This window comes from Salvelinus namaycush, chromosome 3 (genome assembly GCF_016432855.1).
Source record: "Salvelinus namaycush isolate Seneca chromosome 3, SaNama_1.0, whole genome shotgun sequence".
NCBI classification, from domain to species: domain Eukaryota; kingdom Metazoa; phylum Chordata; class Actinopteri; order Salmoniformes; family Salmonidae; genus Salvelinus; species Salvelinus namaycush.
The window spans coordinates 15,325,561-15,342,857 of record NC_052309.1 but is presented as its reverse complement, the minus strand read 5'-3'; the positions used below and the strand labels follow the sequence as shown (position 1 = coordinate 15,342,857).

Below are 17,297 nucleotides of genomic sequence, written 5' to 3'. Positions count from 1 at the left end.
TCACCACTTTATTTTATGAATGTAAAATGTCAGAATAATAGTTGAGAGAGTGATATATTTCAGCTTTTATTTCTTTCATCACATTCCCAGTGGGTCAGAAGTTACATACACTCAATTAGTATTTGGTATTGCCTTTAAATTCTTTAACTTGGTGTCAAACGTTTCGGGTTGCCTTCCACAAGCTTCCCGCAATAAGTTTGGTGAATTGTGGCCCATTCCTCCAGACAGAGCTGGTGTAGAGTCAGGTTTGTAGGCCTCCTTACTCGCACATGCTTTTTCAGTTCCGCCCACAAATTTTCTATGGGATTGAGGTCAGGGCTTAGTGATGGCCACTCCAATACCTTGACTTTGTTGTCCTTAAGCCATTTTGCCACGACTTTGGAAGTATGCCTGGGGTCATTGTCCATTTGGAAGACCCATTTGCGACCAAGCTTTAACTTCCTGACTGATGTCTTGAGATGTTGCTTCAATATATTCACATAATTTTCCTCCCTCATGATGCCATCTATTTTGTGAAGTGCACCAGTCCATCCTGCAGCAAAGCACCCCCACAACATGATGCTGCAATCCCCTGTGCTTCACGGTTGGGATGGTGTTCTTCAGCTTGCAAGCCTCCCCCTTTTTCCTCCAAACATAACAATGGTCATTATGGCCAAACAGTTCTATTTTTGTTTCATCAGACCAGAGGAAATTTATCCAAAAAGTACGATCTTTGTCCCCATGTGCAGTTGCAAACCGTAGTCTGGCTTTTTTATGGCAGTTTTGGAGCAGTGGCTTCTTCCTTGCTGAGCGGCCTTTCAGGTTATGACGATATAGGACTCGTTTTACTGTGGACATAGATACTTTTGTACCTGTTTCCTCCAGCATCTTCACAAGGTCCTTTGCTGTTGTTCTGGGATTGTTTTGCACTTTTCACACCAAAGTACGTTCATCTCTAGGAGACAAAACGTGTCTCCTTCCTGAGCGGTATGACGGCTGCGTGGTCCCATGTTGTTTATACTTGCGTACTATTGTTTGTACAGATGAACGTGGTACCTTCAGGCATTTGGAAATTGCTCCCAAGGATAAACCAGACTTGTGGAGGTCTACAATATTTTTTCTGAGGTCTTGGCTGATTTCTTTTGACTTTCCCATGATGTCAAGCAAAGAGGCTGTGAGTTTGAAGGTAGGCCTTGAAATACATCCACAGGTACACCTCCAATGGTCTCAAATGATGTCAATTAGCCTATCAGAAGCTTCTAAAGCCATGACATAATTTTCTGATAATTTTCTAATTTTCAAGCTGTTTAAAGGCACAGTCAACTTAGTGTATGTAAACTTCTGACCCACTAGAATTGTGATACAGTGAAATAATCTGTCTGTTAGCAATTGTTGGAAAAATTACTTGTGTTATGCACAAAGTAGAAGTCCTAACAGACTTGCCAAAACTATAGTTTGTCAACAAGAAATTTGTGGAGTGGTTGAAAAACGAGTTTTAATGACTCCAACCTAAGTGTATGTAAACTTCCGACTTCAGCTGTATCGGTGCTCATCGGCCATTGGACATAAACATTACACAACAAGTTGGAAATCGCAAATTCAAATTCAGTGGTTTGGAAGGAATCAGTGGCTAACTGCAAGCGTTGCAAAGCAATCACTAGCCTGCTATTCAGTGGAGAAGGTCCAAGTCTGGGTTTAAGGGTCTCTTTTCCATGCTTATTAAAAGCATAAACATTCACATGCAACACCATGGGCCAGAAAAGGTTGAATGCATTGGCTATGCTGTCAATCCAGCATGACTTATGCCGCATTCAAAACAACTGGAAACTCTGAACTGGGAAATCTCAGACTTCAGTGAGTTCAAGACTACTGGGAACTCAGAAGAAAAACAAGCCCCGACTGGGAAAATACGTTTTGAACGGTCATCCAACTCAGAATTCTAAGTCGGGAACTCTGGCCTCTTTCTAGAGCTCCAACCTGAAGATCACCAACATCATGATTCAACCTTGTTTTCTGTTTTTGTTTCCAGTTGTCTTGAAAGCACCATAAATCCAGAGAATGCCAGACTTTGATGGCAACGTTTGATGACGAAATCTGCCCACAAGAAGGACCGCCACGCCACATTCCTGTTCAAGTGAGCACAGCACAACAAGGTGAGTCCAAAAATATCTTGTATGTTGCTGCGTAAATTATGTAATTTGCCTGGGAGATACAGTGGGGCAAAAAAGTATTTAGTCAGCCACCAATTGTGCAAGTTCTCCCACTTAAAAAGATGAGAGAGGCCTGTAATTTTCATCATAGGTACACTTCAACTATGACAGACAAAATGAGAAAAAAAATCCAGAAAATCACATTGTAGGATTTTTTATGAATTTATTTGCAAATTATGGTGGAAAATAAGTATTTGGTCACCTACAAACAAGCAAGATTTCTGGCTCTCACAGACCTGTAACTTCTTCTTTAAGAGGCTCCTCTGTCCTCCACTCGTTACCTGTATTAATGGCACCTGTTTGAACTTGTTATCAGTATAAAAGACACCTGTCCACAACCTCAAACAGTCACACTCCAAACTCCACTATGGCCAAGACCAAAGAGCTGTCAAAGGACACCAGAAACAAAATTGTAGACCTGCACCAGGCTGGGAAGACTGAATCTGCAATAGGTAAGCAGCTTGGTTTGAAGAAATCAACTGTGGGAGCAATTATTAGGAAATGGAAGACATACAAGACCACTGATAATCTCCCTCGATCTGGGGCTCCACGCAAGATCTCACCCTGTGGGGTCAAAATGATCACAAGAACGGTGAGCAAAAATCCCAGAACCACACGGGGGGACCTAGTGAATGACCTGCAGAGAGTTGGGACCAAAGTAACAAAGCCTACCATCAGTAACACACTACGCCGCCAGGGACTCAAATCCTGCAGTGCCAGACGTGTCCCCCTGCTTAAGCCAGTAGATGTCCAGGCCCGTCTGAAGTTTGCTAGAGAGCATTTGGATGATCCAGAAGAAGATTGGGAGAATGTCATATGGTCAGATGAAACCAAAATAGAACTTTTTGGTAAAAACTCAACTCGTCGTGTTTGGAGGACAAAGAATGCTGAGTTGCATCCAAAGAACACCATACCTACTGTGAAGCATGGGGGTGGAAACATCATGCTTTGGTGGCTGTTTTTCTGCAAAGGGACCAGGACGACTGATCCGTGTAAAGGAAAGAATGAATGGGGCCATCTATCGTGAGATTTTGAGTGAAAACCTCCTTCCATCAGCAAGGGCATTGAAGATGAAACGTGGCTGGGTCTTTCAGCATGACAATGATCCCAAACACACCTCGCGGGCAACGAAGGAGTGGCTTCGTAAGAAGCATTTCAAGGTCCTGGAGTGGCCTAGCCAGTCTCCAGATCTCAACCCCATAGAAAATCTTTGGAGGGAGTTGAAAGTCCGTATTGCCCAGCAACAGCCCCAAAACATCACTGCTCTAGAGGAGATCTGCAAGGAGGAATGGGCCAAAATACCAGCAACAGTGTGTGAAAACCTTGTGAAGACTTACAGAAAACGTTTGACCTCTGTCATTGCCAACAAAGGGTATATAACAAAGTATTGAGATAAACTTTTGTTATTGACCAAATACTTATTTTCCACCATAATTTGCAAATAAATTCATAAAAAAATCCTACAATGTGATTTTCTGGATTTTTTTTCTAATTTTGTCTGTCATAGTTGAAGTGTACCTATGATGAAAATTACAGGCCTCTCTCATCTTTTTAAGTGGGAGAACTTGCACAATTGGTGGCTGACTAAATACTTTTTTGCTCCACTGTATGTATAGTATAGCTAAGAAAGTAATGCTATGTGTATGTTGTGTAGTAAGATGTTAGTAGCCTATGTGCCTCACCCTAATAATTTGGTCCCTTTCCCACTTATAATTTCAGGCTAGGGTCTATTTTTCTCTACTTCCTGTCTGACTGACATGCCCAAAGTAAACTGCCTGTTACTGAGGCCCAGAAGCCAGGATATGCATATAACTGGTACCATTGGATATAAAACACTTTGAAGTTTTTATAAATGTTAATATAATGTATGAGACTATAACACATTTGATATGGTAGGAGAAAATCCAAAGAAAAACCAACCAGAATTTTTTGAGAGTCCATGCTCCTACAATGGAATGCAATGGGGCATTTGCAATTCCAGCTTCCAGATTGCAATTCCTATGGATTCCACTAGATGTCAACAGTCTTTGTTGAAGGTTTCAGGCTTGTTTCTTCCCAAACGAGGAAGAATTTAGAGTTTTGGTACTGGGAGTCAGAGTTGGAAATCAGATGGTGCGCACGCACGATGAAGAGCACACGCACCTGCTAATTTTACTTTCCTATTGAACATACATCTTTCTGTACAAAATATTATAGTTTACTTACATTTTATGGTACCTGAGGATTAGATAGAAACGTATTTTGACTTGTTTTAACAAAGTTTAGTGGTAGCTTTTTGGATTCCTTTCTCTGCATGTTGAACGAGTGGATTACTCAAATCGATGGCACCAACTAAACAGACTTTTTGGGATATAAAGAAGGATTTTATCTAACAAAACGATCATGCATGTTGTAGCTGGGACCCTTTGGATTGCAAATCAGAGGAAGATTTTCAAAAAGTAAGTGAATATTTAATCGCTATTTGTGATTTTATGAAGCCTGTGCTGGTTGAAAAATATTTTGATGTGGGGCGCCGTCCTCAAACAATCGCATGCTTTCGCTGTAAATCCTATTGTAAATCGGACAATGCAGTTAGATTAACAAGAATTTAAGCTTTTAACCAATATAAGACACTTGTATGTACCTAGATGTTTAATATCCATAATTTTTATGATTATTTATTTGAATTGCGCGCCCTCTAATTTCACCGGAAGTTGTCGACAGGTGTCCCGCTGGCGAACTTAGCCTATTGTCCCCTAAGAAGAACTTAGCCTACTGTTCGGACTTGGTGGTGCACATGTAGCCTATAGCCTGTTTTAGAGAAATGTCATCATCGAATATTGTAAGAGCTTTCATCGTCTCTGCTGATATGCCCCCTTTATTAATCCTACAGTTCTGACTTGGTGTTCCAGGAGAATACTGTAAGAACAGTCCATGTTCTGAATTCTGTCGCTGTACATTTCAAAAGTACTGAACAAATAGTTAGATTGACTTAGTCCGTCTTAGCTCGCTCATTAATGACTTAATCGAAATTACGGATAGCCTCTTATCCGCTCATCGTTCCCTTATTCCATAGTTTGTATATCTCAATCGTCAGTAGAAACCACATTTGTTTAAGCAAGTCAGCCATATCAGCTATGTTTTTTTAAGGCAGTAAATTAGGCTGAATTAACTGTTTCGCTGCCAGACTAGGCTCCGCTGATAGCCGGGTGTAGCAGTGGTAAGGATTCCCTCCATGGTGCTGAAAAGAAAGTTCTGCTGTTGGGACAGCTTTATGTAGGTCCTAACAGTTTGTGGGCACATTTGTCACCGTTATAATGCAATTAATGTATTGTTTAGTGTTGTATTGTGTAGTGGCTTTACTGGCATGCATCCCCCCGAAAAATGGTTGCGTTTGCGCCATCAAGATTTACATGCTAAAATTGCCACTGCGCTTGAACAATGTTGCATGGGGCAGAAATAGCATACAACACCATGGTACGTTTTTACAGTAGCCAACTGCTTTACAATAGCCCTATTTCTGATTATTTGTCCTGCTTATGTACTGTATAAGGCTAATGAAACTGTAAGACTGACATATTTCTCAACATGCTCACAACCTGCCATTGGGTACATATTCTTTTTTTATATTTGTTTTATGCCTGTCAATTTATATAGTCAAATATTGTATGGAAAATAGTATTCACCATCTACTATTCTTTCTATTTAGCACTTCCAAAAGAACAGTTTTGAAATGTGTATCTTGTATTTTTTGCTATTGGATTAAAAGGTAGTTAAAATGACTGACTGTTGAGCCTAACATTATCTGATGTATTGGTGACTAAACAAAATGTGCTCATGGTATTTCACAGAAAACGTTGATATTGCATGAATGACTAAACCCCAATGAATGCACAATCAAAGATTCTGAACATAAGATAGGGGGAATTAAGTGTTATCAGTTAAGAGTTTTGTACTCAGAGTTTTTTTAATATACCACTTACATCTGAAATATTTGCCAAAGTCATTGACAAAAACAGTAACTGACCCTTGGGCTTTTTCCCTCCAAAACAGTCTGCCTCATTCTTCTTCTTCCCTCCTGATCCTGACCGTGGCACCTGATTGGCCACGGGTTCCTGAAATCGCTCCGCTCCTGGCACCTCTTTGTGGACGTGGTAGGAGAGGTTTCTCAGGATGCAGACACAGTTCTCTACTGACTGAGAGAGAGGAGCATAAACAACACAAAGATGCTTATCAAAGACAGAAGATGCATAGAATATAGGGAGGATCTGATTCACACATGTGGTCCAGAATACTTTTGGTTAATGTACTGATTCGCACTCCCGCCATAGTGTTTTAGTTGGAATTTACATGTGCTCAACCATGTCTGCGGTCACCTTATTGTCTGTCTCCTTGTTGGCAACCGCTGACTGTAGGGCATGGAGGAGAGCGTCCACCAGCCCCTCACACTCCCTCAGCCTCTGGCGAGCCTCTGCCCCATCTGAGCTCACATTCCTGGGACAACACAGGTCCATTAGTGGAGCGGATTAAGTTAGTATAGCGTCACTATTAGTTAGCATAGCGTCACTATTAGTTAGCATAGCGTCACTATTAGCAAGCTGTCAATAACTCATTTACCATTACGTCCAATTTAGAAATGTCCTATTAATGGAGCAATAAACCCTCAATTACTCTTGTGTAAGATAGATGACCTTGTCATCTATGTAGCTGATATATTGTACCTGAGACACCCTGAGGTGTTCTTGAACACGGTTGTCCACTCTGTCTCCTGGGGTCTTGAGTGCTCAGTGAGGTCTCTCCTCCAGCCAGAGTGGGGGATGATGACCTCATCAGTCAGCGTCTGGAGCCCATGATTGATGACCATCATCTTCAGAGGCTCATGGGAGGACAGATTCCACAGGGTTCCTATACGTAAAATAATATGGATATGTAAGTTACTGTTAGTAAAGTGAGGTGGTTGGGTAATAATCAGGGTGACTCATGACCATTGCAGAGATGTTTGTACAGAACTACTGTCATAGGCTCACTGTACCTGTGACCAACTCTGTGACCTCCATGTTACTGGACTTCCTCAGCAGTCTGACCAGGGCCGGGATGCCGTCACAGTTCTTGATGGCCACCTTGTTGTGGTGGTCTTTCCCGTAGGAGATGTTCCTCAGGGCTCCACAGGCCTTGCGGTGGACCTCGGCTTTAGGGTGGTCCAGGAGGCCCACCAGTACTGGAACCCCCTTCAGCTGCCTGACGTCCTGCTTTATGCGGTCGTTCTCGTAGCACAGGTGCTGCAAGTAGGCGGCGGCGTTGGACTTGACCGGGTCCATGGGGTGGCTGAGCATGGTGATGACCTCACTCAGGTTGGGGTCCCTCCAGCGGGGGTCCTTACGGATGCTGTCCAGGCTGACCATGCTACTGCGCTTGTGGGGGAACTGTAGCATCTGGGCCCTGGACATGGCCTGGAAGAAGGAGATGGGATCCCCATCCACCTGGGACATGAGAGCCTCCTCGTATCCACCTCTGAAAAAATATAAAGGGATGGAGGGGTTAAGTGGGGAGGGGGGGCTGAGACAAGGGAAAGAGATAGGCCTATATGTAGAGAGAGACAGACAGAAAGCACAGAAAACAATTAGATTTTATTTGTTGAACAATCACTGTTATTTGCTCGGGTATTTTCTCTGAACAGTTGTGCAAACAGACATTTTATCTTCACAGCCTGAGTTCCTGGTATATGGAGAGAAAGAGGGAGAGCAAAAGATAGGGAAAGAGAGACAGAGGTAGAGGGAGGAGAGAGGGTGTCCAGTAGCCTCTGTAAACAGCTCATTCACAGCTTATGAGCTGAGGAAAGTGCTGCTGTCAGTCAGTAATACAGGTGAAACCTTATTTATCGACTGGTGGCAGGCAGCTTCCCCTGATTGATACCACATGCTCCTAATCTGCTGGTCATCTGTCTCGCCCTCCTCACCATGTTGACACCACAGGGACTACTGCAGCTAGCAGCTCCTACTGGGGCACACTGCTATGGAATGCAATATGGACATTGACAGGTTCTAATCCATATTGAGCTGAAATAATGTGTTGAGTTGTATGGTATGATTCTCTAGTCTCCTCTTTTGGAAATGTGTTCATAAACTACATACAAGCAATTGAATCAGATTTTGAGGGTCAGTGTGTATGATGAAGAGTTCTCTCTTCACTGAAAACAGCATTTATGCAGATAATGATAGAGTATATGACTCCTCTTCTATTTGTCAGTAGCAAACGTTACACAGAATATGCCCTCATTTTTCGAATGACTACCTACACACAGCGAAAATCAATGCCCTGTCTTGAAGAAAGCATTAGCTTTTGTTAAGGGTAAACTCATTTACAGAGAGGGTATTGATATTTGTGTTGTAAAAATGTAATGTTCTTTTACTATTGTCCATCCTCTGAGTTCAAATAACTCACCAGTCTTATTAGCTTGGATCTGCTGCTATGGAGTTCTGCTGTCATGCTTGTGCCTAACTAGCTAGCCCATATCCTAACCTGGTTCTGGAAGGTTCCCTCAGGAGCTCCATGGTAGTGATGGGTCTGAGCTGGTGGATTCCACCCAGGGTGTCGTCCCCTGGTCCTTCCCTCCCGGTTTGGTTGGTCAGGCCCACCTGGCCGTAGATGTCCCTGGGGAGGGGCAGGGTGTAGTGACCCCCAGGCTGGGGCTGGTAGTTCCTGGAGGGCCAGTAGGTGTGGAGGGAGCTCTGGTGGACACCACCTCGAGACAGGCTGCCATACCCAGCACACATGCCACCCCCCAGGCCAGGAAAGGGAGGGTCAGGGAGGGTGTAGGCGCTGTTCTGCCCTTCAGGCTTCTCTGTCTGGGGCTCACTGATGGTGTTGTTGTAGGGAGGAGGGAGAGTGTTGGTGGTAACAGTGGTTGTGATAGGGGTTGTGAGGGACTCAGAGGAGTGTTGGCCGTTGGTTAGAGGACTGGGCTTCAGAGATGGGTCGTCTGAAACCAAGGGGATCTGGGGAACCGGGGGAGGCTGCGGTGCTGGGGGAAGCTGGGGGGCGGGGGTGTCTGGAGTGCCCAGAGTGTCTGCCTGGTCACTCCCCAGTTCAACAGCCTTGGGGTCCTGTAGAGAGGAAGTCACACAGTTAATCTCAGTACATCTGTCAGACTCAGTCTTACTATAGGATCTAATAATCCCATCTCCAGTCCAACCAATGAGACTACATTCTCAACCTGCGCTCAGTGCCTCAAACTATGTTTATCACTATTACGACACCACTAGTACATCTACCACCAAAACTACTACTATAATTCTTTTCCCACCAGCAGAGAACACAAAATGGCACAGTTTGATAAACATTTAACTCTCCATTAAACAAAACAATAATCCCCCACCAGCTCTTGTCTCACAGGAATGATCCATCATTTTTATTCCAGCAGATTTCTGGCTTTGAGGTGGGCCAGTAAATAAAGAATTCTGTTTGACTGCCAGTGAAATTGTATTTCCCTAGAGTTTAGATTGGACTGTGATGAAACAAGGTGAGGTCCAGCTAGTAGTGTTGAGTACTACAGTAAACTGCAGAAAATGTAAATGGTCTGTTTGATAGAACAAGGTCAACATATAATCAGTGTTTTTATCTTGCACCACTACAAATATGATGTAAATATGTATGAAGTCAGATGACTCAAATAGTCTGACTCAGATGTATAGTACACCACATGGCCAAAAGTATATGGACACTGCTTCAAATTAGTAGATTTGGCTATTTCAGCCACATCCGTTGCTGACAGGTGTATAAAATCGAGCACACAGCCATGCAATCTCCATAGACAAACACTGGCAGTAGAATGGCCCGTACTGAAGAGCTCAGTGACTTTCAACATAGCACCGTCATAGGATGCCACCTTTCCAACAAGCTAAAGCTACCCCGGTCAACTGCTAGACCTGCTAGAGCTACCCCGGTCAACTGTAAGTGTTGTCATTGTGAAGTGTAAACATCTAGGAGCAACAACGGCTCAGCCGCAAAGTGGTAGGCCACACAAGCTCACAGAACTGGATCGCTCACTACCGAGTTTCAAACTATCTCTGGAAGCAACGTCAGCACAAGAACTGTTCATCGGGAGCTTCATGAAATGGGTTTCCATGGCCGAGCAGCCACACACAAGCCTAAGATCACCATGTGCAATGCCAAGCGTCGGCTGGAGGGGTGTAAAGCTCGCCGCCATTAGACTCTGGAGCAGTGGAAACACATTCTCTGGAGTGATGAATCACGCTTCACCATCTGGCAGTCCGACGGACAAATCTGGGTTTGGCAGACACCAGGAGAACACTACCTGCCCCAATGTATAGTGCCAACTGTCAAGTTTGGTGTAGGAGGAATAATGGTCTGGAGCTGTTTTTCATGTTTCGGTGAAGGGAAATCCTAATGCTACAGCATTCAATGACATTCAAGACGATTCTATGCTTCCAACTTTGTGGCAACAGTTTGGGGAAGGCCCTTTCCTGTTTCAGCATGACAATGCCCCGTGCACAAAGCGAGGTCCATACAGAAATATTTCGTTGGGATTGGTGTGGAAGAACTTGACTGGCCTGCACAGAGCCATGACCTCAACCCCATCAAACACCTTTGGGAGGAATTGGAACGCCGACTGCGAGTCAGGCCTAATCGCCCAACATCAGTGGCCGACCTCACTCATGTTCTTATGGCTGAATGGTAGCAAGTTCCTGCAGCAATGTTCCAACATCTAGTGGAAAGCCTTCCCGGAAGAGTTGAGGCTGTTATAGCAGCAAAGGGGTGACCAACTCCATATTAATGCCCATGATTTTGGAATGAGATGTTCGACAAGCAGGTGTCCACATACTTTTGGTCATGTAGTGTATGAATGTGGAAATAGTATCCACTAGCCATTCTCTACACTAGGATAAGCTTTGGGGCCTTCTCTGTTAGCTGCTACTTCCCCAAGAAAAATTGTGTCAGCCTGGCACGCACCAGCCTTCAGTTCAAAAAGCTATGGCCATTAAATGTACATTCTGTTGAATTGCAATTCGTCTCTGGCGGATGGCTCAGATTAAAATCATGGCTCACCAGGGCTGCAGATGAAAAACACAGTCCAACAGGAAATTGTTTATTATTGTTTCCCATTGTTCTGGGATAAATCTTAATGCACAGAGATAGGGTGTTTTATAGGACATATAATGAAGGAGTAATCCATGCTTCAGATTACAGTGGAGCAGAGAATGATTACAGTATGATCCTGGGGGAAATGACAGCTGATTGCTAAATTAAGTAATTAAAGCAAGCATTATATAGGGGATATGGGTGATAAATGAGGTAATTAAAGTAAGCATTATATAGGGGATATGGGTGATAAATTAGGTAATTAAAGTAAGCATTATATAGGGGATATGGGTGATAAATTAAGTAATTAAAGTAAGCATTATATGAAGGATATGGGTGATAAATTAAGTCATTAAAGTAAGCATTGTACAGGGGATAAAGACCTCTGCCTCTGAGTATTGTGTCTCTGTAGTGGAACTGCCATTGGTGGAGGTGACCACGGAGGTGTTGGAGGTGGGTGTGTCCAGGTCATCGTCTGCAGGCAATGGATGCTCCACCGGGGGCTCCTTGGGCTCCAGGATCATGGCCCCCAGAGAGGAGGGCCCCTCTGGGATCTGCTCCTACACAACAGGAGAAAGAGTTAGCTACACCCTCAGACTCCTACACAACAGACATGGCACGCACAGCAAAGGGAAGAGATTTAGTTAGAGACATCCTACTCCTACAGACCAAGTGCAGAAGAGAAAGTTTCACAGAGAGAGAGAGAGGGCCCAGTACCCTTTGTAAAGAGAGGGAGGAATACAGACATGAACTAAAGGTGACAGGCCCGGTGAGAGCAGGAGAGGGTATTATCTAAATGTGAGAATGAGCTCCACCTGTTTAATTAAAGTGCGGCGGTTTGATTTCTCCTGAGACCCTCTCGCCCCGTGGACCAATCTGCTACTGCCATTCTGCTGACCTTTCACTTCCCATGCTGACTGCTCGCAATTGTTCATTTTTAAGCCCTCGCTTTCAACCACCCACCTCACTGTATAGGCTATAGAGCAAGGCCATAAAACTATTCAGAACTTCCACACTGATGTGTGGCCATGTATGGGGAATGGAAGAGAGTAGAGAATGCTATAGTAATCAGGGTTGGCACTAGCCCACCACCTCGTGGGCAAAACATTTTAGTGGCCCCCCTCTTGACGGCAGAGAGAAAAATGTTACGTTTTCAAGTTAATTTCCTGCAATTCTACACATTTTGTCATGGAGTGGAGAGACATTTCTGCCATTTTAAAGCTAATTTCCTGTAATTCTACACATTTTTCCATGACTTATGCCATGTTAATATGATATCTGAGTGAGAGTAACTAAGAAAATCAATGGGGTCCCCTGGAGGTCAGGGCCCCTGGGCACATGCCCTTTGTGCCTGGTCGGTAATTCAGCCATGATTACTACAAGTTTAGATAGTTGGGTAGACTACCTTACCAATCAAAAAATAGCTGACATGAGCTAATTGAATGACTGACATAACAAGAGGAACTGCTGATGCACAACCATTTTTTTATTACACCTTGTGTATTCTATTATTCTTTTTTTACCCCTATTTCTCCCAATTTGGTAGTTACTGTCTTGTCCCACCACTCACTGCCATGCGTCCTCCGAAACATGACCCTGCCAAGCCACACTGCTCCTTGACACACTGCTCGCTTAACCCGGAAGCCAGCCCCACCAATGTGCCGGAGGAAACACCATACAACTGGTGATACGAATCAGTGTGCATGCACCCGGCCACAAGGAGTTGCTAGAGCGCGATGGGACAAGGACATCCTGGCTGGCCAAACCCTCCCCTAACCCGGACGACTCTGTGCCAATTGTACACCACTTTATGGGTCTCCCAGTTGCGGCCGGCTGTGACACAGTCCGGGATCAAACCCAGATCTGTAGTGACGCCTATAGCACTGTGATGCAGTGCCTTTAGAGTGCTGCGCCACTCGGTAGGCCGTATTCTACTATTCTAACGCTCAACAGTAAATTGAGTCCCCGACTGAGTTCCTAAACTGGTCGGGGGCCCCCTAGCAGCCGGGGGCCCTAGCCAACCACCTATGTCACTTGTGCCTAGGGCCGGCCCGGGTAGTAATTGTGGAGGTTCAGATGCTGATAGAGTTGATGTGTTAAAAGATTAATGAGGAGAAATGTTTTGGCATAATTACTGAGATATAACAATGTCCTGCCTTTAATCAGCCCTTTCCATCCAGCAGCTAGCCTCAGGCATACAGGGTAATTTAGTTATGTATGCTTATTTACTTCAAGAAGAAACTAACACACTGGTTTAACAACGTTGTTTGCACGTCATTTCAACTAAATAACGTTGAACCAACGTGGAATAGATGTTGAATTGACATCTGTGCTCAGTGGGATTGTAGTTTTCCCCAAAACAAGGATTTATTAAATATAGAACATAAACAACTTAAAATGGGTCTATAAATAGACTAAAGAGGCATAAAATAAGAACATAATGACCCATAATAAATGTGTCCATGTTTTTGCTTAATACTCTTTAGACAAGGACAATTCGGTTTTGATCACATACTAAAGCCCGGGGTCCCGGGTGGCGCAGTGGTCTAGGGCACTGCATCGCAGTGCTAGCTGCGCCACCAGAGTCTCTGGGTTCGCACCCAGGCTGGGCTGGGTTCGCGCCCAGGCTCTGTCGCAGCCGGCCGCAACCGGGAGGTCCGTGGGGCGACGCACAATTGGCATAGTGTCGTCTGGGTTAGGGAGGGTTTGGCCGGTAGGGATATCCTTGTCTCAGTATGTAAAATGTAATATGTAAAAATGTAAAAAATGTAATGAAATGTATGCACTCTACTGTAAGTCGCTCTGGATAAGAGCGTCTGCTAAATGACTAAAATGTAAAGCCCAAGAGTGTCTGAATCTGAGATCTTAGTCAATAGGATCATCATTAGAACTGCATTCACCATGAGGGAGAATTTAGATTTATGTGCCAATATCTCTTGCAAGCCAGCAGATAATCTGTCAACATAAAATTCACCGCATCATATCTCACCATACTAAATGAAAGTGCTCTCAATCCTACTGTGCAGAAACAAATGAGAATACCAGGTTGCTCGTCTTATTGAAACATACTAGAACTGAATTCAGCAGTATTCCAACTTCATGAAGCAATATGTAAAATAGTCCACATAAAATCCAAAGGTTTAATAGTGGGGGCCTGAATGTAAAATAGTCCACAGAATGTGGAGCAGGAGGTATAATAATAATGGATAACTCATTAATGCAATGGGAGAGCTCGATTCACTCGCAGCCTCCATTTCCCAAACATACAATGTCAAACATGAGAGCCCTCATCTTCATGCAAATACGTTTGTCAGAGTAGAGAGAGAGAAGGAGAGATGAAAGCCCAATGGTTGTCACACAGCAGAGAGAGAGAGAGAAAGAGAGAGCGAGAGAAAGAAAGAGTGAGAGAAAGAGAGCCAAAGAGAGAGAGAGACAGAGCGAAAGAGAGAGAGAGCCAAGGAGAGGAAAGGACAGGAGATGATGCAGGCTTAAACAGCCTTGGAGGGATGAATGACTGGAGGTATTGCAAAGCAGAGGTAAATGAATAGCTGGGTGGCTAGGAATAGGCAGGGTATCTCTGTTCGCTAAAGGAAGGCTTGATGGAGGGCTTGAGCGATGGTAATAGGGTTTGAAAGCGGGATAGAGGGATAGATAGTGAGGTTAGGGACTTGTGAAAAAAATCACACCTGGCCCTGTTTTTAGATTAGACTTCCAACAAATCTTTCAGACACTGTGCAGCCATACCTCCATTTGACCAGCCATCACTTATCATCAAACACTCAAAGCACTCATCCATCCATAGAACACTGTTCAACTACCATATCTTTTCCTCCATCACATCAAATAAATATCCTCATATTCCTTCATCTACAGCCTGTATTTGCTGTTTACCAATGAGATTAATTAGATAGATGTTAGAGACACTGAAGCAGGGGACAAAGTGACACGATTAGTGCCTTGTTACATTCAGCTGTCCAATGGGGGCTGACTGCACGACAGTATAGCGGAAAGGCCCACAGTCTGATCTTCTGCTGAGTGAGTTCAGATTTAGTCGCCGGGTCAAGGGCACTTCAGACGCAAGCCACATTTAATACTTGTCACAAGCTCATTTTGATAGATGAATCATGCTGCCCTCTATCCCGGTATTAATGCAGATCAGAGGAGAAACTGTGATCCTGTTGGAATTAACACTGACAATGCAGTCAATTTGGGTTCATCAGATAGAGGAGAGAGAAATGTGTATTGCTCCAGTACTTGATGTCAAATGAACGTGTGCACAAAATGTATGTAAATACAGTAATCATCTGTCATAATAGATATACTCCCAGGGTTCATAATTAGACAGGATCAGAGCAAGAAGATTACTTGTTTTTGTGCTGTAATGCAGCCAAGATGTGGGAGGAAAACATTTTCTGTCCACATTACACAAACACAGCATTGTCCAATCTCCCAGCACAGCGATGCGTAAGCCATTTATGAAATGCTCTTATCCAGAGCAATTAGGGTTAAGTGCCTTGCTCAAGGGTACAACGACAGATTATTGGAGATTCAAACAAGCAATCTTTTGGTTACTAGCCCAACACACTTAATTGCTAGGTGATCTGCCGCCATTAGGATTTCCCATCTTATTCACTGCGGTGCCAAGACTAATTTCCATTGAGAATAAGGACAGGACACCTCTCATCCCTTGTGTTTGTCTGTGCAGGATGCAGGAAACAGGAAGCAGGTGGCAGGAAGCCCCCTGGTGCACAAACAATGAAATACTGCATGGTCATATTTAATGTCATTCTAACTTGCAGTTTCTGGCTGGCCAACCTGGTCTCAGAGCATTTTGTATTATTCTGTATGTTAATCCAAGACACTGTTACGTTTGGTATGGTTACATAAGACAGATACAAACGGCTGCATGGATGGGTGGGTGGGCATATAACCTGAACATCTAGCAACCTGGGGTGGATGGGTGGGTGTATAACACAAATGTCTAGCAACCCAAAGGTTACAAGTTCAAATCTCATCACGGGCAACTTTAGCTAATTAGCAACTTTGCAACTACATAGCATGTTAGCTAACCATAACTTTAACCCCTTAACCTAACTGCTAAACTTAACCCTAACATTAACGAGCTAGAAAGAATTCATAACATATCATACATTTTGCAAATTTGTAACATATCATACATTTGCAAATTCGTAACTTATTGTACGTTTCGCAAATTCATAACATATAATACCAATTGTAATTTACAACATATCATACGAAATAGGTGATGGACATCCAGAAATTAATACATACCATACCATACAAAACATAACATATCATATTATATTAAATGGAGTGTCTCGAATTTACATTCAGAATAATGCAAAATGCTCTGAGACCAGGTTGGGCTGGCGGTGTGCTTGGTGGTTGGCTGGCTGGCTGGCGGTGTGCTGGGTGTAAAAGCGTATGAAGCAGCAGCAGCACATTCCCCTGTGGGTGGTTATCACTCAGCCTCCTCTCATAATGTTACCATGATTAACAGCCTCTCCATATGGCCTGCAGTATACACACTGAGCAGAGGTGTTAACAGCATGTCCCTGAGCACACACGAGGAATGGGAAACTGCAACACACTGATCTGAGAGGAGAAAATAATGCTTTCCCCTTCATGAAACAAGCATAGCATACAGAATACAGCACAGCTGTGGATGGGGCTCCTGTAGGGAAAGCATCAGAGGGAAAATAGGGAGGATAGAGAAGAGAAAACAAATACTAAATCAAAACACTTACCCCTTTCACCTCTGCAGGCATTGCCAAATCCCTTTGATTTGCTTCCCCAACAAATGACGGACAGAATCAGTCCTCTGTGAGATGAGACCACTGCGTCTGTTTCCCCCCTTCTGCTATTTTCTGGCTTGACTTTCCCTGCGAGTGTGGAGGCAGTTCAGACATGAGCAACCATCCTTCCACCCGGACTCTCAATAACGCACATACGCGCGCAGGCACATGCACACGCTCTCTCTCTCTCTCACACACACACACACATAGACAC

The 17,297-nt window shown here is 43.9% G+C and overlaps 1 protein-coding gene across 1 annotated transcript in view; it reads right to left on the bottom strand.

Annotated features, from left to right (window-relative positions):
- Positions 1 to 17,056, bottom strand: part of LOC120044819 (armadillo repeat protein deleted in velo-cardio-facial syndrome homolog) — a 44,977-nt gene extending 27,921 nt beyond the window's left edge. The window contains exons 1-7 of the mRNA XM_038989489.1: positions 17,036 to 17,056; positions 11,651 to 11,827; positions 8,688 to 9,271; positions 7,201 to 7,679; positions 6,890 to 7,073; positions 6,545 to 6,662; positions 6,196 to 6,364 (exon numbers count right to left, since the gene is read on the bottom strand). Of these exons, the coding sequence (XP_038845417.1) occupies positions 6,196 to 6,364; positions 6,545 to 6,662; positions 6,890 to 7,073; positions 7,201 to 7,679; positions 8,688 to 9,271; positions 11,651 to 11,827; positions 17,036 to 17,056 (1,732 nt within the window). The remainder of the gene's footprint in view (positions 1 to 6,195; positions 6,365 to 6,544; positions 6,663 to 6,889; positions 7,074 to 7,200; positions 7,680 to 8,687; positions 9,272 to 11,650; positions 11,828 to 17,035) is intronic.
- Between the last annotated feature and the right edge of the window lie 241 nt (positions 17,057 to 17,297).